Here is a 23,002-nt window from a genome sequence, read left to right as displayed (position 1 = left end):
GTTTCCCTTTCGGTGCTGAATGACCTCATAAGTCCCAGGGCTTGGCCTTCGGCCAAAATTCTATATTCTATTCTATTAGAAGTCTACCAAGCATAAGAGCGCTGTTTTATGACCAAACAAGTCACTCACTCGAACTCTTCTCGAATCTTGTAAGACTGACCATATGCCAGTGGTTTTTTTAGAATAGAATAAAATATAGAATTTGGGCCAAAGGCCAAGCGCCGGGACCTTTGAGGTCATTCAGCGCTGAAAGGGAAATAATGACAGGAGAAAGGTTATAAAAGGTGTGCACTATGAAACAATTGTTAGGAGAGGTTGGAAAGTAAGATGGAAAAGAGAGAATATGAAAGGAGGTACAGTAAAAGGAATCAAAGGGGTTGCAGCTTGGGACAGAAAGGACGCTGCAAAGAACATTAAGTAATGCCTACAGTGCACAACATGAGGTGCACTGACGGCACTACCTCCACGGGGCCAGGGGGAACTATCACAGACTACTTATTCTCCTAGGGATGATTCGAAGGACATGTCCAAGCCATCTCCGTCACCCTTTCATCATGATCTCATCTGCATGTGGAACTTTCATTAGCTCCATTTCTAACTCCATCCTGCCACCTGGTTCCTAATATTCTTCTTAAAGCTTTACTCCCAAATCGACAAAATCTTTTAGATATCATTTTTTTCTCTTTTGAAATGGAGATGGTACCAGACTAAATATTTGAATTATTTTTCCTATTTCTATTGTTCATACCTAGTCAAATACAATTACAATACAAAGGGAACTGTATTTTTTTAATTTTAGCTAAAGTTTTTTGTGTAAATTTGGGGTCCATCCATAATTCAGCGGTTTAACTGTTTAACTGTGAATTTGGTAGTGATTATTGTCTGTACTTTTACTTTTCTTGGGAGCCACCCACTGCTAGGGAAAATGGCTCAAGGTTTTATACATGCCTGTATGTATATATTTATATATATATATATATATATATATATATATATATATATATATATATATATATATATATATATATATATTTAAATATAATATCATTTAACTTTTATATATTATATATATATCATAAATATATTGTTATATATATATATGGCCTATCATACAATATAATTTAAATAACTCATTTAAGTTTCATAGTCAGTCAGAATCAGCCTTTTTCTTCCTTTAAGAACCCCTTGTTACCTATGAGACTTCAACAATATCTTTCTGACAGCCAACAGAGATTATTGCCGATAGATCCGTAGCTGTGGAAATGAGAACCACAAGAAGGGTGAAGTAACCTCACTTGTTACATTTTCCAAAAATCCCCATCGGAGGAGATACTGTCATTGGATCTCTTAAAATGACTCCAGAGACAATTGCTTGAAGCAGAGGCTCTTCTAACAAGTAAAAAATGAGCCGAAGAGTCTTCGACGCAATCGAGTTTTCTGTACAGCCGCTACAGCGTATAATCAAGGCAACCGAAAATATATTTAACTTTTGGTGGTCTCGGTATAATGCTGTAGGAGCCGCGGCCAATGAAACTTTAACCACGGCCCGGTGGTGGCTTCTCCTATATCGTTGCCAGAAGCACAATTAGGGCCGACTTTAACCTTCAATAAAATGAAAAAATACTGAGGCTAGAGGGCTGCAATTTGGGATGTTTGATGATTGGAGGGTGGATGATCAACATACCATTTTGCAGCCCTCTAGCCTCAGTAGCTTTTAAGATCAGGGGGCGGACAGAAAAAGTGCAGACAGAAAAAAAGTGCGGACAGAATAAAGTGCGGACGGACAGACAAAACTAGCACAATAGTTTTCTTTTACAGAAAACTGAAAATTGTTGACAGACATTTGGGAACCCTGTCAAGAGAAATGCTGACAAAGTTTAGAATATCGCTCAACAGGACCAGCACTACAATCTATGCAAAATCACAATCACAGGCAATTACTGTTTCCATAAATTTCCAAATAATCATCAAGCGGTTCCTGTCACGACATATAAAAAACCCAGTTAAGGAATAAACACTGTGATCAACGATTTCAGTAACACAAGTAGGGAGCAATTACTGTCATCAAAAATATTAAAAACTAAATCAAGTGGCAATGACTACCAAAAGGGATTTCAGAAATGAAAATAAAAATAGAACAGAATAGAATACAGAATTTAGGCCAAAGGCAAAGCGCTGGGACCTACGAGGTCATTCAGCGATGGAACAGGAATTGACAATAAAAAGGTTTGAAAGGTGTAACAGGAGGGAAACCTCCCAACTGCACTATGGAACAATTGTTAGGAGAGGGTGGAAAGGAAGATGGAAGAAAGAGAATATGAACGGAGGTACAATAAAAGCAATGAAAGGGGTTGCAGCTAGGGACAGAAGGGACGCTGCAAAGAACCTTAAGTAATGCCTACAGTGCACCGCATGAGGTACACTGGCGGCACTATCCCCTATGGGGGAAAATAAAAGTAAGTCACGCCCACGAGTAGCTCAAAAGCTAAATAGTCAATTACTACGATAAAAAATAGGAGACAAACCAATGAGAACTTGAAATTCACATTCCGGCACCACCCCAAGGTGACAAATTCTAGGTTAGTATTCTGGAAAGGCCACTGTATCCAGAAAACGTGACATGATCCCCTTTCCCATGAGGTAATTTGGTCATAGTAGAAATGTCTTAGGAGTGTGTTATTGAGAAATAAATTGCTAAAAAGTGCCCTAAATTTGATTAAATTATTTATCCGAAAAGTTTACTAGGTTGAAATTTCCAGTTTTATTTTAGACACAACAAATCAATGTCTGCCACCTCAGTGGCAAATTGTAGGCAGTGCATCTAGGTGACATTATTAATGTTTCCACAGACAAAATTTTGCAGGAAAAACAGGGCTTTGTTATAAGTTTAATTCATATCATATGATTTTTCATCTTTCTATAAACTTGCAAAAAGAATTTTTATCTAGTTGCTTGTCACAAGTCACTGAATCATTTGAACTTCCCTTGTTTTGTTTTACTTAAACCGTGGAGTACTTATGTAATAGCCATATGCGACACCACTCTTTAGTGTGCTAAAAAAAACAGCAGTAAAGTCAGAACAGCTTTAGCTACAAAATAGCAAAACGCTGCTAATCAGCCTAAGCTGCTAGTAGCAAAGAAACAATATCTCACACAACGGTACTTCCACTGTGGTAACTTGGTCATTGTCGTAGGTTGATTAGGGAATAATCTACTCTAAATCTGGTATATTTTGTAGCTATTCTTTTAGAATCTTAACTAGTTCTTCTCCTTCTGCAGAATCTCACTATGGCCTGCCAATTCAAACCGTGACAGTCAATGTGGGACAAACTGCAAGACTGACCTGTTTTGTGCAAACACCTGGAGATTACAAGGTCAGTTTTCCAAACTTTCAACCATCTGAATAATCTTACAAGAATTCACATTTATGTAGTTGTGCTACTAGAAATTTTCTGTTCTGTTTATTGTGTTCTTGATATTACCACATCTAAATGGCCACTTCTTTTGTAGTCCATACACTTGTAGATTGGTACCGTTCTTTGCTATCTGAAATCTAGCTCATTAAATTCTTGCCAAGTTTTTTCATTATGTTGCATGCTGTAGTGAAGGGCATTCAGTTTACTGAAAAGTAGGGTTTTCTATATACTGGAGAAGGGGCTTCCCATTTACTGTAGAGAAGGCTTTCACTGTACTGTAGAACAGTTTTCCCCATTTTGCTGTAGAGAAGGGCATTCAGTTTACTACAGAGTAGGGTTTTCTATATACTGGAGAGGGGGCTTTCCAGTTCCTAAAGAGTAGGGCTGCCCTTTTGCTGTAGAGAAGGCTTTCACTGTACTGTAGAGTAGTCTTTCTATTTGCTGTAGAATGGGGCTTTCCAATTCCTAAAGATCAGGGCTGCCCATTTGCTGTAGAGAAGAGCATTCGGTTTACAACAAAGTAGGGTTTTCTATATACTGGAGAGGGGGCTTTCCATTTCCTGTGGAACAGAGGTTTCCATTTTTTATTATCTTTATTCTTGTTATTTTTACTATTCATGCTACCTGCTCTTTCTCCCAAACCAGGTGGCTTGGATGAAAAAAGTGACCAACATCGTCTTGTCTATGGGTGAAGCTGTGATCATCAGGGACCCCCGGATATCCGTGCAGAGAGAGCAGAGGTCGACCTGGATCCTCACAATCACCAACGTCACTATCAAGGACCATGGATACTACACTTGCAACATAAACACTCTGCCCCCGACGTCCATCCACGGGTTCTTGAACGTCGTAGGTACGCAGGGAGCTAAAAGGGGTTTAATTGCTTCCTGGGTTCCTTAGTTTCTGTGGACATTAGACATTCTGGGTTTCATACAGAGGTCCTGTCCTCATAAGGACTGAATTGGTTCAAGTAGTGCTGCTAAGAGTTAGACATTAGACAAGAGAATGGTTTGATACAGAGATCCTGTCTTCATCTGTTGCTCGGACCTGGTTTTGTAGTTTCTGTAGACAAGACATTCTGGGTTTTATAAGAGATCCTGTCTTCATAAGGACAGACCTGGTTTAATAATAATAGTAATAATGGACATAAGACATTAATTTTCATACAGTTTCCCGTCCTCATTTGAATTCAATCAGTTTAGTGCTGCTTGCTTCAAACTCTTTTGTTATGTTAGCTCAAACAGAATGGTTTGATTACAAATGACTCATTTCCAGCCATTGTTGCTCTGGTAAGGGAATGAATGGAGCTGAGAAAGCATGTTGTTATAATAATAATAATAATAATAATAATAATAATAATAATAATAATAATAATAATAAAAATGTTTCTATGATTTGTAAAGCCAGTTTAGGGCATCAAATGCTTGTACAGAGTAAAACAAAAAGAACAGAATAAAGCAGCAAATGACAGGATTAGTAAGTAATCACTGACATTAAAAAAGGCTTTCATCTAAGCATGTGCAATTAACTTTGAAATTCAATAATTGCATGAATAAACAACAGGGATATTACCCAGTGAGATTATTTTGAAATATAAAACAGGAGGCTCGAAGCTAAAATGGGCGATCCATAACCATTACGTGAATATCAATTTGCAATGGGATGTCGAGCCCTTAATCCAAGCAACACTGATGAGAGTGCAATACTTACTCGAGGTTTCACTGTTATCGCTTCGTGCAAACTGTAACTAATCTCGCCTTCATTGTTATTGCGTGAGCGTTTGTTCATCGAAACGGAGATGGTGAAGCCGTTATAAGGCTAGTCCTATCTACTACTACTACTACTAATGCACTGCTTTGCTTGAGTCGTCGTCTTCTTCTGCTCAAAGGAGTTGATGAAATCTGGCAAGATTCCAGAATCTGATCTTTTATTAAAAATTTCCCTGTGTTAACCAGGATTTAGATTTATAGCACGAAAAGATAATCTGAAAGGCGACTTTTCTTCTAACTATGAATTCCTCAGTACCAAATCCTCATAGAATAGAATAGAATATAGAATTGAGACAAAAGGCCAAGCGCGGGGACCTATGAGGTCATTCAGTGCTGAAGAGGAAATTGAGAGTAAAAAGGTTTGAAAAGTGTAACTGGAGGGAAACCTCGCAATTGCACTACGAAACAATTGTTAAGAGAGGGTGGAAAGTAAGATGGAAGAAAAGAGAATGCGAAAGGAGGTACAGTAAAAGGAATGAAAGGGACTGCAGCTTTTACAGTGCACCGCATGTTATGCACTGATGGCACTACCCACTTATGGGTTAAATCCTCATCAGGACATAAACTTATGCTCTTATAAGCTAAGGGAAACACAAAATCTGGGTTGATTTCGTATCTATGCCCAGAACATCAATTGGGCGGGAAAATTTACACCATTGTTGAAAGCAGCTTAGAGCTCTCTTGACGGATGAGTGCACATGCTCACTGGCTCCCTACTTCTAACCCTAAAAGGCACAGGTTCGAATCCTGTCAGGTTAGGGGGACTTATTATAATATTAATTCCCTTGAAGTGTGAGTTATACCAAGGTAGAGTGCATTCGATACTAATGGATTATTTGTGAGTTAATATCTGACTGTGTATGTGTGTGTGTGTATATATATATATATATATATATATATATATATATATATATATATATATATATATATAATATACAATATATATATATATATATATATATATATATATATATTTTTTATATACGCTTGTCATATATAAAATGCCTTCTTATCCAAATGCTAGAAATTTTTTATTTTAATAATTTGGATAGCTTGTCCTGCAAAGCCTTGCCCTTTTGAGGTTCGTTTCCCACTACCGAGACATCATAGTTCCTTCAAATTTCTTGCACTTGGATCTAAGGCTTTCCAAATATTCTTTCCAAAAGCACTGGTAAAATATGAGAAGATAAGAGGGCATTGTGGCTATTACAATTATTATATATATCTGGTAAAAAGTGACCAGTAGACTTACCAGTATATATATATATATATATATATATATATATATATATATATATATATATATATATATATATATATATATATATATATATATATATATATATATATATATATATATATATATACAAACATTGAAACATTGCCCTCCAGAACCGCCAGTGTTGGACGACAAAAAGATGAGGCTGTGGGTGATGGAGGGAATGAAAGCAGTCCTCAGCTGCTCCGCCCACGGAACTAACCCCTTCCTACAAGTGGTTCAGAAGACTACAGTCGGATCAGGCTCAATTCCTCCACGTACGGTGAGGTTATGGTTGGATGCTTTCTTTTCTTGATTTGTTTTATATTTATGGTTTTTTTGTTTTATTTTTTGTTGATTTATAATAATTGACCTTGTGTACATAATATATACACACATATTATATTATATCTTATATTATATATATATATATATTAAAATATATTAAACATACATACAATGTATATATATATATATATATATATATATATATATATATATATATATATATATATATATATATATATATATATATATTACAATATCCATGCATATATATGCAATATATTTATATACATGGGGATATATATATATATATATATATATATATATATATATATATACAGGGATATATATATATATATATATCATATATATATATATACACGGATATATATATATAAAAAAATCTCTTGCTGCTCACACCAGGCCCCATAGATCTTTTGCAAGTTGTTGTAACGTGTAGTTTTTCAGCCACTAGTGTTATCCATACTCCCACCCATCTTTTGATATGACATAATTTTATTCCATATTGTCGTTGTGCAACCAACAGGATATGAGGAAAAATGAATATTTTGCAATGAATAAAACTCATAAAAAAGGGCTGAGGACTTTAATTATGCAATTAATATTTCATAACTGGAAATATTTTAAATCTTCTGTTGGAGGATAAATTGAGGGGTTACATATTTGGAACAATAAACAAACAGGTCTTTCAAAACGTCAGCCCAGTTATTTTTTGCATAATAATTTTTTCGTTTTTTATTTTTCCCTCTTTTATTTTCTGGGTAACGGTCATTGCACCTCATTCGGTGCACTGTAGGGCTGCAGGGTTCTTTGCAGCGTGCCTTCAGGGCCTAATATTCATTCCTTTTACATGTACCTCCTTTCACAACTCTTTCTCCCCATCTTACTTTTCCTCAATCTTAACAATTGATTCATAGAGCAATATGTTACACCTGTCAGACCTTATATTGTCAAAAATGAATAGTCTTAGGACCAAATGGCTAATTCTATATTCAGTTCAATTCAATTCAATTATATTTATTTTCTTTAAAAAATATTCATTTGTTCAAAGATGATGAATCTTGGAATTTTTTATAAATGACAATGATATATATAAATTCTTGGACAAATGATGATTGATATGATTGGTTAAAATTTATATCATATTGACAAATATGACAAAGTATATTGACATATGATGATAATTATATTCACAAATGAAAAAGTTAATTGACAAATGATAAGTTATATTGACAAATGATAAAGTTATATTGACAATATATATAAAAGTTATATGACAAATGGTGATAAAGTTATATTGACAAATATATTTATAAATATATATATTGACATATGATATAAATGATGATAAAGTTATATGACAAATGATGATAAATATATTGACAATATGATGTATAAGTTATATACAATTGATAAAGTTATATTGACAAATGATGAAAAAGTTATGTTGACAAATGATATAAAGTATACAGAGTAATGATGATAAAGATATATTTAACAAATGATGATAAATTTATACTGACAAATAATGATAAATATATGATGATAAAATTGTAATGACAAATGATGATAACGTATATTGACAAATGATAAAAATTATATTGACAAATGACGATAAAGTTATATTGATAAAATGGTGATTTTTGGTCACGCTTGCAATGCAATAGCCTGATGACCCAAAATGTTTTTAAATTTATGATAGAGGTTCAAAAGGGATCTCAAAGTCTTTAGGCATAAAACTATTCTTGAGACTCTTTTGTTCCTAAAGTTTTATTCAAGTTGCTATATATTCTTCGTAGGGGCTAGTTTCGTCAGTGCACCTCATGCGGTGCACTGTAGGCATTACAATTATAAGCTTCTTTGCAGCGTCCCTTAGCCCTCTAGCTGCAACCCCTTTCGTTCCTTTTACTTACCTCCTTTCACATTCTCTTTCTTCCAATCCTTTCCACCTCTCCTAACAGTTGATTCATAGTGCAACTGCAATGAAGGTACCTGTTACATATTCATATATTTACTGTCAATTTCCGTTTCAGCGCTGAATAGCTTCATAGGTCCCAGTGCTTGGCCTTTGGCCTAAATTCTATATTCAAATTCAATTCATTTCAATTCTAAGAGGCTATTTAAATATCAAATTAGATGCAAGGAGCTGTTATATTCAGTTTTCCCTTGTCAGCATCCTTCAAGAACAGAATAGAAGAGAATATATAATTTGAAACCAAAGGGAATGGGACCTCAGTATTCAGCTGCTGAAAGTCAAGTTGAGACAGAAATGTTCCTACAGGTGGCTCAGAGAATATATAATTTGAATCCAAGAGGTTATCAGTTTGGAAGAAAACCTCTGAACTTTGTTTTTATATTTACCATTTTTAGTTTCACAACTGCTGTTTTAACAGCTCTCCTCAGAGATTTATTAAGATAACTGACCTTTTACGTGGCTAAGAAACACATATTTGGTTACCTATAACGGGTCCATTTAATTGCTTAGTGAAATGAACTACATTATACCGAAATGAATACTATCATGAAATAAATCGATATACATTCAGGGTGGCCGGCCAGAGATATAAAACGCCAGGCCCAGCAGATATATGGCCAAGAATATCTAGATCCAATGATTATAACAGAATATGAAGATAGGTGCAGTAAAGGACTGAAAGACGTTGCTTCATATATATAAGCTGCAAAGACTCTCATGTAATGCCTGCAGTGCTCATATATATATATATATATATAGGTGTATATATATATATATATATGACGGCACCATATATATCATCTTATAAAATCTCTTGCTGCTCACAAGGCCCTTTAATTTGTTCAAGTTTACAAACGTGTAGTTTTTTCAGTTGATGCTACTCCCACCCATCTTTTGAAATGAATAATTTTATTCCAATTGTCGTTAGCCTTTCAAGAGAGTACTAAAATAATTGCCATAAAACTCATTAATATAGTTATGCAAAGTATTTGGCATAGCTAGGGAAATATTTAAAATTCTGTTGATGATAAATTGATTTAGAGAAACATATTAGCTGGGAACAACAAAACAAACAGGTTTACGTTAAAACGTCAGCCCAGGTTACGAAAACTGCATAGTATGTTTAGCACATATTTATTTTTCCCCATAGCAGATGCAACTGCCCTCCTTTCATTCCTTTCACTATACCTCCATTCATATTCTCATTCTTGCATCTTACTTTCCCCTTCTCCTAACCAATGTTTCTTTTAGTGCAACTGCTTTCCCATTTCTTTCTAAAATCTTAATCCTTCAACCAGCCCTAAGAATTGAATCAGCTCAGTGGTCTGGTTAAACTAAGGTATACTTTTCCTCCTGTTACACTTCAAACCTTCTACTCACAATTTCCCTTTCAGAGCTGAATGACCTCATAGGTCCCAGAGCTTGGCCTTTGGCCTAAATTCTGTATTCTATTCAATTCTGTTAAGATAGTGTTAGGGACATCATCAATTAGGTTTTTTGAATCAGCAAAAAGAAAAAAAAAGAAACCTAATTATACCCTTAGTTCAGTTGCAACTTTGATCATTGAAACTGTAGCCCTCAATGCATCATATATCATTTGCATCACAGACGGAAATTTCCTGTTCATTCTGGTCTGGGTCATGTAGAGAACTTAATTAAAACTTTGCAAATTGGAAAGTTTTGATACAGGCTGATTACATGGAAGGAATCATTTTCCCATCTTTTTTACAAGGAGTGACGTTTAAGACATCTGTAGTTTATACTAGTATTGATATTTGTCAAGTTTTGTTGGTAAAATGAAAAAAAAAAGATTTCTGACAAATGATGGTAGGTACAAGCTAATCAGACAAATGAATAAATGGTCTGTTGCAAATGATTTGTAATATCAAACAGATTTCTCAAGTTTAGATGATGATAAATGTTACATTGACAAATGATGATAAATATATACTGAAAAATGATGATAAGTATATTGACATATGATGATAAAGTTATATTGACAATAGATAAAGTTATATTGACAAATGATATAAATATATATAATATATATATAGTTATATTGATAAATGATAAATTTTATTTGACAAATGATGATAAATTTATTTGGCAGCATGATAACTGGGTAATATTGACATAGATATGGTTCTGTACACGTTATTACGTTATGTACGAGTATGTCATCACATTGGGGTGGAGTGTCCAGAGGGGGCCAAGACAGGCAACGGTGTCCTTGTATAGGTTAAGTTAGGATGCATCCCAGTTGAATTATATCTTTGATCTGCTTTCAAGTAGGCCAGGACTCGTGTAAATAGCAAATGCAACTTCTTTTCACTGTTACCCACAATTGTTACTAAAAAGCAGTTTTTACAATTCCAACTTCCCTGTCCCTCAGTTCAAAGCTGGGAGAAAAGAAAGCTTATACTGGAACACGTAAACCACCAGACCGCTGGGGGATACATTTGCATCGCAAGCAACGGCTATCCGCCATCGAAGAGCAAAAGAGTCGTCTTGAACGTGTACTTCGCGCCTAAGGTCAGGGGCCCTGGCAGCCAAATCTGGGCCCATCTTGGGCAGGCGGTGAGCCTGACTTGTCTCTACGCGGCTTTCCCAGCTCCTAATGTCATGTGGATCCTGGAGAATCATTTGGGACTACGACGTCTCACGGAAGAATACTTCACCAATACTATACAGGATGGACATCCACCTTACACGTAAGTTTTCATTAACTTCCTGAGAGTTAGCATTTACTGCACATTGTTGAGTGTTAGTTATATTCGGCTGATACAACGTATACATCAATATCTCCAATTACAGTGAATTAATGGTTATATTGGTATGGGATTTTGAACGTTCTAATGTCTGATAAAGGAGGAAATGTGAGTTTCAAAAAAGGAAGAGTTTGTGTGAATTATTTGTTTACTAAGAAACAGTCATGATATAAAAGAAGTATGAGCAAAAATACTGTCTGTGGCATACATGAACCTAGTGATAGAGTTGATAAAGAGGATTGTATAGTACAGTATTACAGAAGATAAGTTGTTGATACCGATTAAAAGTTTTATGACAGAAGCAATACAGGAGCAAAAGAATATATAGACAGGAGAATGTCTGGTTTGGCATAAAAGTGTGTCTGAGACCAGTATTTGTCTAGTTTAATATGTTGCAATGCTGAAGTTTATGTCCACACAGAGTGAAGAACAAGAGGTGAAGGTGGAACATTGTGTTAAACATGCTCTTGAGGTACAATACTGATTAAGGTCATTGAAGAAAAACTGCAAAACTAGTGAGCTGCAAAATGTAAGATGAGAAAGTTGCTAGTAAATATGAGTGAATATCAGGAAGACGGGCCAATGAATGCTAATATGGATAGATAAAGAGTGGAAAAGTAGGTTAGAGAATAGAGGAGTTAAAGTATAGGATCAGCAAAGAAGGTAGCAGAGCATATGCTAAGGGTGCATCCACACTACAGTCATAAACACATGTCAGCATCTTATTGCATATCACATTCAGGTTGAAAAAAGTCAACTACTGTAAGTGGAGAACAATTCTTTGACCAATGCTGGATAATCACGTGAAGGACTGGTCAGACTTCCAATGAACTGTTAACCTGTATTCCCACTTTTTTATGATGTGTGAGTTAAGTAGCCTACTGCAGAGTGGACACACCCTGAGGCTGGGAAGAGACTGTACAAGCCAATGTTGGACTTTGAAGAGATTACAGAAGCAATTTTCCTTTGCAGAATTCAAGTGTGTACTGTATGTTGAATACAAATGAAGAAATGGAATGGAATGGAATATGAAATTTAGGCCAAAGGCCAAGCTGCTGGGACTTTTGAGGTTATTTACTGAAATGAAATTGACAGCAAGAGGGTCTGGAAAGGTGTAACAGGAGGAAAACCTTTTGCAGTTGCACTGTGAATCAACTGTTAGGAGAGGGTGAAAAGTTAGATGGAAAAAGAAATGAAGGAGGTACAGTAAATATGGTAGTGAAAGGGGTTGCAGCTAGGGGTTGAAAGGGACGCTGCAAAGAAGATAAATTGTTCTACAGTGCACCACAAGGTGTATTGATGGCGCCACCCCTATGGGGACAAATGAAGAAAAGACTAATAGCTGTTGAGATGAATAGTTTATGTATTAACACATTTAGCTTAATTAAAATTAATAGGATGAGACATATGGCGATACAAAGGAGCTTTAATTAAAAGGTTAGTGTCGGTGAAAAGATGGACTAGATTGTTTTGAGCTAATTCAGTCATGTGCAAAAATGGAGGATAAGTTACTGAGGAGAGAATATAATATTAGATGATGATAAGTTATTGATGAGAGTGTATAATATTAGATGGGAGTTGGAGACGATTTCTAAGGCCCAGAAAGTGCTGGTAGGTCAACTGGCAGAATTACTGGGCAGGAAAGGCTTTAAGATCTAAGAAGTGAGAGTGTATGGTGCAGTGTGTGTTGGGGTTTGATGTATTGCTGATGAGTCTTCTGTTTAGGTGAATGGATTAGCTTCTGTTATGAAAGTTTTACACACAGGCCTTCTTAGTGTCCTGAATGTACCAGGCTACTGATTTTCCATATCCGTGATGATAAATTTACCTACCTACCAAAAATTGTCTGTTAAAGTATGAATGCGGCAAAAACCGTTACAGTGTTTATTCTCTAGAGCCACTCTCAGTTAAGGAAAATGCTTTAATGATGAAATATGAATATTTGTACATTAAAATTACCGTCTCTTCATTTTCTTATTTACTTTAGGCTTGTTGCTCCCATTTGAATGCATATGACTGGAACCCAGTTCATTAATTTTCCACGTAATGTTCCTTCTTTCCCAGGCATAATATGACTTTGCAGATTAGAAAACTTACTCCGGGGGATTTCGGGCGCTACACTTGCTCGATAAGAAACAAGGAAGGTCAAGGCTCCTACACCACAACTTTAAGAGGTTAGGACTTTCTTTCTCCTTGTATGACATTCTGTCTTCTAAGGCTGACGTTCGCTGTCTTGTGGATTTTTAAGCAGTTTTTCCTTCCGATGTTTGATTGTGACATTGCTTTTCTTCCATCCTTTAGCTTGCTTTAATCCAGCGATTAATTGATTTATTTAAAATGTTAAACTGTTGTCCTAATGTCAATGATATCGACGACAAAATCAGGCGACAGAAGAAATAGAAATATATTGACAAAACTTTTTTTCTTGAAATTAGAATGCCCCTCTGCTTAGATCCACTGGGGTTACAATAAAGCCCACTACATACAAATATATATACATACATACGTACATACATATACTGGAATTATCATTTCTATTAGCATGCAGAGTACGTGTTAGATTGTGAAAGCAAGCAATAAGAAAGTTAACCTACATAGTAAGACACAGCTGAACTTCTAAGGAACTTTGGACTTGATGATAATTTCCAAAACCCTTTGTTAAAGAATGGCATTTTATACCCTAAGAGCGACTCGTGTGTGTGCTTGTGTAGTAGAAGAAATTCTCTTGTACTCAGCCCGTAATCTGGGAATAACAGCTTAGCCTGTTCTGAGTCTTCACTGCGGTGCCTTGGGATCCAGTAAGGTATTACTGAGCACTCCATGGTGTGAGGAAGGGTAACTCAAAGTAAGAAACTTCTTCTCCCCTTCAGAAATCACTACAACCATCGCTCCGCCACCCACGTCGTCGACGATCACGACCATAGGTGCTTACACAACGACACTGATGACCCATCTGTACAACAGCCTAGGAGGAGCACCGACGTCTTCCAGATCCCACACGACGTACGACGACGACACAGTCAACCTCTCGGCTCCCCTCATCATCAACCTGACTCCTGATGTTCACAGAGGTAGGTCAAACTCTCCTCCTCCCATTCCTTGGGATATTTGTCTCATTCATTAACTGTAGTAGTGGTTTGCTGACTACACTACACAGGCTACTTTTCCTGGCACAGATGAAACAAAATTTCTTCCTGTTATGTTCATCAGTTAACTGTTGAATCAAGCGCGAGGAATTGGAATTGGAATATAGAATTTAGGCCAAAGGCCAAGGACTGGGACCTACGAAGTCATTCAGCACTGACAGGGAAACTGACAGTAAGAAGGTTTTAAAGGTGTAACAGGAGGAAAACCTTTTGCAGTTGGACTATGAATCAATTGTTGGGAGAAAGTGGAAAGTCAGATGGAAGAAAGAGAATATGAACAGAGATACAGAAAAAGGAATGAAAGAGGTTGCAGCTAGGGGGATCGAAAGGGATGTTGCAAAGAACCTTAAGTAATGCCTACAGTGCATCGCATGAGGTGCATTGATGGCACTAGCCCCTTTATGGAAGTGAAGTGTGGATGTTATGGGGAAATCAAGTAAAACTTTCTTTATAGTCTGTATGGTGAGACACTGTGTGGAAAAACACAACTTCATCTGCTTCGTATATCTACCCAGAATGTTCATCAGCAGTACATCAATCCCTCCTTACAGACACACACACAGCGCTACAGTATCTTACATGCATTCTAAGGCCCCTTCATTCTAGTACCTCTGCCTCCCCATCCACCCAAAACCTTTTCAGACCCCTTCTTCTGACCAATAAAACTTTGAAACTGTACAGACTTTACCCAACATTTTGATATTTGGTCTCTCCACATGACTGAACAGTAATAAAACAGTTTTGTTTTGATCACTTCCATAAATAGGAATTAGCTCAACAGCCACGCAATGTATCCCAAATTTTGCCTCCTTGGATACCTACGTTTTCAGATCCTTTGCAGGTATCCTGCATTCAGTACCTTCCATTCTTCCACCATTAATCACTCATCATCATCATCATCATTTCATCCAATACTATGAAAAAGCAAACTGAGAAATTCTGCCTTGCATGTCTTTCCTGTGCTTTCACTTTTACAAATCTCCACTCATCTCCTGCCTATCATCTCTTAGTTCTCATCCAAGTAGGTCTAGGTCTTCTAACTCTTCTGGTGCCCACAGGAATCATTGACACTCATGTAATTAAAAGTAACTGACATTTATTTCTACTCATCTTCATTGCATATTAAAAAAGCAGGTAGTAATTAGCTTAATGTGTAAATACAGTTTACTTTGTCTACTTATATTGCTGTGAATTGAACATGATTATTAATGCCTGTTAACAAAACATAAACAGCATTACAAATATATGACGTATTTGCTTCATTCTCTGAATTTACGTCTCGGCATTTGCCATGGCACTGCGGAAGGTACACTAAGTTGAAAGTATTCGTTCGGTCGAAAGTACTCGTGTTACTCGTGCAATTTGCGTTGTAAATGGAATAAATGAAGCATCGCAGGCTGCGCGAATTTGGGATGCGTTATCCGGCGGGTTTATTGTATTTATGATTCGAATGCATTACTGAGGCACTGCTGGCCAGGCAGAGGCCAGACATAAGATACTGGTCCCGACTTACTTTTTGCATTTGATTAAGGAGGCTGTCGAGTACCACGAAATTTGACCCTGCGATCAGTTTAAGAATATGCTTTATTTTTTTTTTTTTACCAAATTTAGTTTGCTACAAGCGGAAAATTTTGGCTCTCCACACTTCCTGACCTATGCTGCCCTAAAATAGAAAACTGCAGTATCGTATCTGCAAAATTTTTGAAATTGAGATATACCACCTATTGGGCTCGTGAAACACTAATACACAAGTTAAGGCAGCTCCAGAATGATTCTTCAATGCTTTCCACGAGTATTTAGGGGGTTCCATTTGCAGTATCTGCAAAATCAGCAGGAAGGCAAGGGTATCTACCAATCTTCTCAGTTTTGTATTTTGCAGATACTGCAGTCTTCCATTTAAGGGCAGTATGGTCTCTCTCATCAAAAGTTATACAATAGGTACACAATAGGTCGTCTTTGCTTCCTAAGTCACGTTGTTTCGTCAGGATCACCTAAGAATGATGTCACAAATATGTAACCTTGTTTGCTACTGGCACTAAATTATTCTTTCTCAAGTAAATATTTTGTGAATCCCCTTTATGTTTGATGTTCTCTCACATGAAGAGTAACAAAATATGTCAGTTTTATGCCTTGCTATGTGGGTTGCATGACAAAATTGTAGAGTTGCCATCCAACAAACTTGTAAGTTTACCATCCAACAGATGTCATAAATTCACATCTTGCTATCTTTTATGTGAGATTATATATATATATATATATATATATATATATATATATATATATATATATATATATATATATATATATATATATATATATATATATATATATATATATATATATATATATATATAAATATTTTTCATCATATATATAGAGACCAAGGGCAGATGGAAGGCACACGAACAATCAACATTTTTTATAATAGCCGACGAGGTTCACAATAATCCATTGCATTTTCAAGGCTGCAATGGCACATAATTTTGTTTAATAAAAAAAAAAAGGGACGTCACTACATAAAATTATAAAGATAAAAATAAAAAAAAAAAAAATACATTTTTAAAATATCTTAAAACAAACCTACAATACATGGCTAAAAGTGACTAAACAAAAAGTTAAAAAGGTCGAAAGTAAACAGAACAGCAGAAATTACAAAATAAGCAAGGTGTGGAAGACGTCTGGGCATTTGACGAGGAACAATAAATTGCTTTAATGAAATTGACTCTAAAGTCGTAAGCTTCCTCGTGCTGGGCTGAGGCTGTTAAAAAAGTTTCTCATATCAATCTGCGTTTTGCAGATTGCAGAGTTTTTTCTTCGTTTATGTTTCGTGCCTAAAGATACAATTGTTCGATGCATTTGAAGGACTTTCTAAGACGCATCGATCGGCTGCCCTACAACAAACACTTTCAGTAGCCATCGGATACTTGCACGTGACAGGAACATCCTTTGATGTATGTGGACTATGATGAAAGTCGTAATTCTCCTGGCGTGCTGGATACTGGGCTCAGTAGGTCGTTTAGTATATACTTGTAAGGTGTCTATATATATGTTTATTTGATCATTCAATCTGCATCATTTGTCCTATAATGACGTCCCTGATGACTACATATATATATATATCAGTATATATATATATATATATATATATATGTATATATATATATATATATATATATATATATATATATATATATATATATATATATATATATATATATATATATACATATATATATATATATATATATATATATATATATATATATATATATATATATATATATATATATATATATATATATATATATATATATATATATATATATATATATATATATATATATATATATATATATATATATATATATATATATATATATATATATGCAGCTCTTAAATGTATATGTTACAGTTATATCTGTGTGATAGCATTTCCAACAACAAAATCCTGACCACAAACCCGACAGAAGCGAATTACTATGAATAAATGAAAGCAAATTATAAAGCTAATGCGAGCGGACTAAACGCCCGGGTGATCCAATATTAGTCACGCTGCATAAGGCGATTATGTAAAATTACATTATTAGCGGGGCGTAATCCCTTTATGCATGAAAACCCCTGTTATTAATATTTATCCTGCGTAATGTTATTTTAAAGGTAATTGCCGAGTACTTAAGTCGCTCGCATTTCAAATTAGGTTTCGGTTAGTATGAAGAGTTCAAAAGTCCACAACAGGCCTTACCATGTTTGTACCACACTAAGCGACCATGTTTGTGTAGTTGGATATGAATTATTTTGAAAATTTTAAGATTTTCCTTTATGTATATATTCAGAAGGATTCTTCAAAAAATACTCCCCTAACCAAAATGGCTGATTAAAACTGCAGTATCTGTAAAATTTTCTAAGAAAATTGAGATATACCACCTATTGGGCTTGTGAAACATTAATACATAAGTTATCAGCAGTTTCAGAATGATTCTTCAATGCTTTCCACAGAGTATTTAGGGGTCCCATTTGCCGTAGTATCTGCAAAATCAGTAGTAAGGCAAGGAATATCTACCATTTTTCTCAGTTTTGTACTTTTGCAGATGCTGCAGTCTTCCATTTTAGGGCAGTATTACCTACTACGTGTATTTTTGACAGTATTTAATATCTAATCACCTGTGTCATTTCTTTCACAGAAACCACTAACAGAAGCAGGTGTCTACAAGCCTGCCCTTACATCCTGGCTACGTTGCTGTTTCTGATGGCTGGGTAGGAAGGAAATGTCTCTGTAAGATTCCTACTCCATTGGTTGTCTTCTGCAACAATTATCGTTGATCGGAATCATGTGAGAATGATCAACCCCCAAAGCTTGCTACGATTTTGGTACAGTTTTTTGAAGTGCAATTATTACTGTTCTTTCCTACTGAGGTCTAGAACAGCTTTGTTGTGATGAATTTCCGATGATTGATTAGAGATTGAGGGTAGACAAAGGAGGAAGGCAAGAAGTTGCACCTGGACCATTGGTTATAGTTAAAAGAGAGATTGTACTGAAATATGTCGAGGATGAAAATGACAGACACAACCCTAAAGAATGTCCCTTAAAACAAAGAAGGGGAAGCTGTTATTGTGCCATCATCAACAATGGATGGAAAATAGATGAATAGAAGCATTAAATAAAGCCATTAGCGGTAAAAGGCCTCAGGGGTAATAGCAATAGACTCTCCAACTCCAACTCTTACAGAGGATATTATGCATCGACATAATAAGATATCCACAGTGGATATTGTCTTGCAAGTACTATACTGGTGGTCTCGATATTAAGAATTGGATTCAGGGTGTTTGAGAAAGTTAGAGCTGTGAAAAGTTTTTGATACTTTACCACTGTTAGAAGATAACATAACTAAATGTTCATTTGAGAGATTCAAGCCAGAACTGTATTTTCAGTGACATAAACAATTTAATGGATCCATTTTATAAGTAAATTCCATTTGGAACACAGAACATCACAGACCTTGGGGCCTTCAACTAAGCAAGAATCTTAGGAACCCGACACACAGATAATGTAGGCGAGTGTGTAAGATTAGGGGTGGCAATGTAGTAGGAAAGGGAGAATCAGAATTGGCAAGAGCTAGATGAGAAATGTGATCCAGAGATCCTGACTAAAAAGTGTTCAGCATTTTGAAATAGTTAAGGATCAGAAATCCTTCTCATAATGACAAAGTTCAAGGTATATATATCTATTCTTAGGACTGGACCCTTTTGGAGTTGCCAAGAACTGCAATACTTGGCAGATTAGTGTGGCCTGTTCAAAGTAAAATGAGCCAAGAATGATGTTCATCTGGTCATTGAACTATATTGCTGAGAGCAAAGATCAGTCACACCGAGAATTAGCAAGAGCATAAATAAAAGAGGATATTATTATCACTATTATTAGTGTAATATAAACAATTAGCTACATTGCTAGACTCAAATGGGGTTGCCAGGAATATTTATTTGTAAATAACAATTGAAAATGGAACAAGGTAAGAGCAAAAGGAGCTAGACAGTTAAATGGAACAAGCTCAACAGGAGCAAATGAAAAACACAAGGCTTGAAGCAGAATAGCTTAGGCAGACGGGATGCTGCAAAGAATCTTAGTCCCACTGTAAAATGTAAACAATGGCCCCTCTATTGGTTAACAGCAGAATAAAATTTCAATTGCAGAAGTTATGAAAGAAAGTTTATGGGAGTTTGAAACGACTTACATGAGTCCATCTTAAGTTCTGGACCAGTTTTTCTGGTACATACATGTGCTAGATGTGTTGCTGACATTTCTATTGTTTCCTGGAAGGATCTGGCATTTTCTAGGAACCAGAATCTTTCCTGAAGCTGCTGAAGTACCCTCCTCTACAGAAAGCTCCCAACTTGCACTCTTTCCTTTTACCTGAACAAAATCCACATCATAAGTTGATATGTTCCTCTAGGAAGACACAGCAACTGCTTATCTTGTCAGATTTCCTTCAGATATGCAGAACACCAACAAATGTTAGTAAGATACAGCACCTCCTGGCCCAGCTTTCAGAAATTAGAAATGCCATGAAATTCCGAAACTGGATCAACCTTGCACAGAGGCAGATACACTACAGCTGCTGTCACTCCTACCTTCTGTGAAAGTTCTGTCAGCAGGACTTTAAATTATCCAGATTTTTTTGTGAGTTACCTGACTTTCTCTGAGTGACTATACCTGTTCTCGTCAGACTTATCATTCATATCATCCTTCATTTTTTAGAATGTGGCCTTTAAGTGAGTTTGTTAACTTCCATGCTCTTTTTGTTGTGCCAGTCTCTCTGTTTATTGCTCATTTCAAAAATTTTGCATCTACAACAGAAGAAATAGATGCATTTTATTTTTTATATCACTCTTCAGATGAGGATTTAAATTTCAAAATGATAAATGCTAGGTTCACTTGATGATGATGTTTAACCCTTTTGGAAGTACACATATTTGAGTTCACTGATGAATTCCCTATCCACAATTTACACAGACTGCAGGTTTTCCCTGTACTGTGGACCTGTAGGATGGTTCGTGGCCAATGTTTCGACCTTCAAATCATCTCCAGAGGAGAAGATAGATGAGCAACCTTTCAGGTCATAAGAGGCTGTCATACATGATGACCACATCAACTATAAAAAGGCAAGTTCAGCAACGCACATTCACCTGCTTACCTTCACTTGTAGGACTTGGCATTTTGGTTCTAGATTTTCATGTTTGGATACCATGAAGACCCCGCCACCCCATTGGAACTCACATCTTTGATAGTGCTACTTTCCTTGAAACAGCAGCACTTGGGAAAAGGATAAGAAGGTTTTGAAAGAAACCTCTCCTTCCTGGTCAAGTATTGAAAAAATTGACACACACACAAAGTCAAGACTGGTTAACATGATAAAAGAAGCCTGAAGCCTGTCTAATTGGAAAGTATGGAGGACATCAGTCTCAATACTCTGCTGTGCCACTGGCTGTTTCGATCTGCAACATTAATTAAAAAGTTGGGTCTGGTCAATCCTTGGATGAGTGACCAGTTGCACAAAGGCCTCTAGAATCTCAGTGGGTTAGGGTGTGGAGTTAGCACCTTTCATCCCCGGGGTATTCTGTTGGTGGGGTCCTTTGTGCAGCTGAGGCTGTCTTTGCCCCAAAAAAAAAAGATATTTGCCAAAGCATTAAGGCTAACTACTTCTAGGACCATCTCCCAAATAAAAAAGGCATATGGTGGTGGTGTCTGACAACTTTTGCCCAGGAGTCAGAACTTGGGACTTCTCACTTCGTAGGCAAGAATGCTACCAATCACACCACAAGAAAGGTCAGGGTGTGTGTAGCACACACACACACACAAAAATATTTGCCACACATATATATATATATATATAATATATATATATATATATATATATATATATATATATATATATATATATATATATATATATATATATATATATGTATATATACACACAGTTATATAATAATATATATATGTGGTATATATATGATAGGTTTCGCCATATAATATATAATATATATATATGAGTATGTCTGAAAGTTTGCTGCCTTGTGGTATGACCGATAGGTTTTTTCCTGAGGAAACCCAGGTTCGATTCCTGGGCAAAAGTGGGCAATAGGGCAAGCTCCATTAAAAACCATTTGTGGCTCAGTTTACCGAAGCACTGAATTATTTACCTTTCAAATAGACGACAGTGGTATCACAACAAGACACCGTAATTCACTGCTTGGGGCAACGCAGGCCCATTTGGTTGGAGAGAGAGAGAGAGAGAGAGAGAGAGAGAGAGAGAGAGAGAGAGAGAGAGAGAGAGAGAGAGAGAGAGATTTAAATAGTGTCGCGACAAACATTTGATGGTCAAAGCCTGTGATAATTATCAACTTATATCTTGAATTACAAATTATTATTATTATTATTATTATTATTATTATTATTATTATTATTATTATTATTATTATTATTATTATTATTCAGAAAATGAACGCTATTCAAGTTACCAGAGAATATGGTGTTCATTCGAAAAAGGCAACAGAAGGTAATGGGAAATACAGAATGAGCAGTTCAGTCATGAGAAAAACAGATAAACCAACAAATTAATAATAAAAGCAACTGGATGAGCAGGTGAAGGCGAGTGCCGTTGTATAGGCGAACGTGTTTAGATTCCAGGGACCAAGAGTGACACTTCACAAACGTTTTAGAGTTTAGGAAACTAATCCATGATTCTGAAATTGAATCATCTTTCAAAAACATCTTTCACAAGTCTAAAACAGTGCTCATTCCATGCTCTTCTCTCTCTCTCTCTCTCTCTCTCTCTCTCTCTCAATTCAATACTGTAAAGAGCAAAA

The 23,002-nt window shown here is 35.9% G+C and overlaps 1 protein-coding gene across 1 annotated transcript in view; it reads left to right on the top strand.

Annotated features, from left to right (window-relative positions):
* Window positions 1-21,072, top strand: part of LOC136846378 (uncharacterized) — a 44,833-nt gene extending 23,761 nt beyond the window's left edge. The window contains exons 4-10 of the mRNA XM_067117176.1: window positions 3,280-3,374; window positions 4,062-4,269; window positions 6,578-6,726; window positions 11,117-11,435; window positions 13,557-13,666; window positions 14,363-14,563; window positions 18,820-21,072. Coding sequence (XP_066973277.1) covers window positions 11,347-11,435; window positions 13,557-13,666; window positions 14,363-14,563; window positions 18,820-18,896 — 477 coding nt within the window. The 5' untranslated portion in view covers window positions 3,280-3,374; window positions 4,062-4,269; window positions 6,578-6,726; window positions 11,117-11,346 and the 3' untranslated portion in view covers window positions 18,897-21,072. The remainder of the gene's footprint in view (window positions 1-3,279; window positions 3,375-4,061; window positions 4,270-6,577; window positions 6,727-11,116; window positions 11,436-13,556; window positions 13,667-14,362; window positions 14,564-18,819) is intronic.
* Window positions 21,073-23,002: the final 1,930 nt, after the last annotated feature.

This window comes from Macrobrachium rosenbergii, chromosome 15, assembly GCF_040412425.1.
Source record: "Macrobrachium rosenbergii isolate ZJJX-2024 chromosome 15, ASM4041242v1, whole genome shotgun sequence".
NCBI classification, from domain to species: Eukaryota; Metazoa; Arthropoda; class Malacostraca; order Decapoda; family Palaemonidae; genus Macrobrachium; species Macrobrachium rosenbergii.
This window is presented reverse-complemented; position numbering and strand designations above follow the sequence as displayed.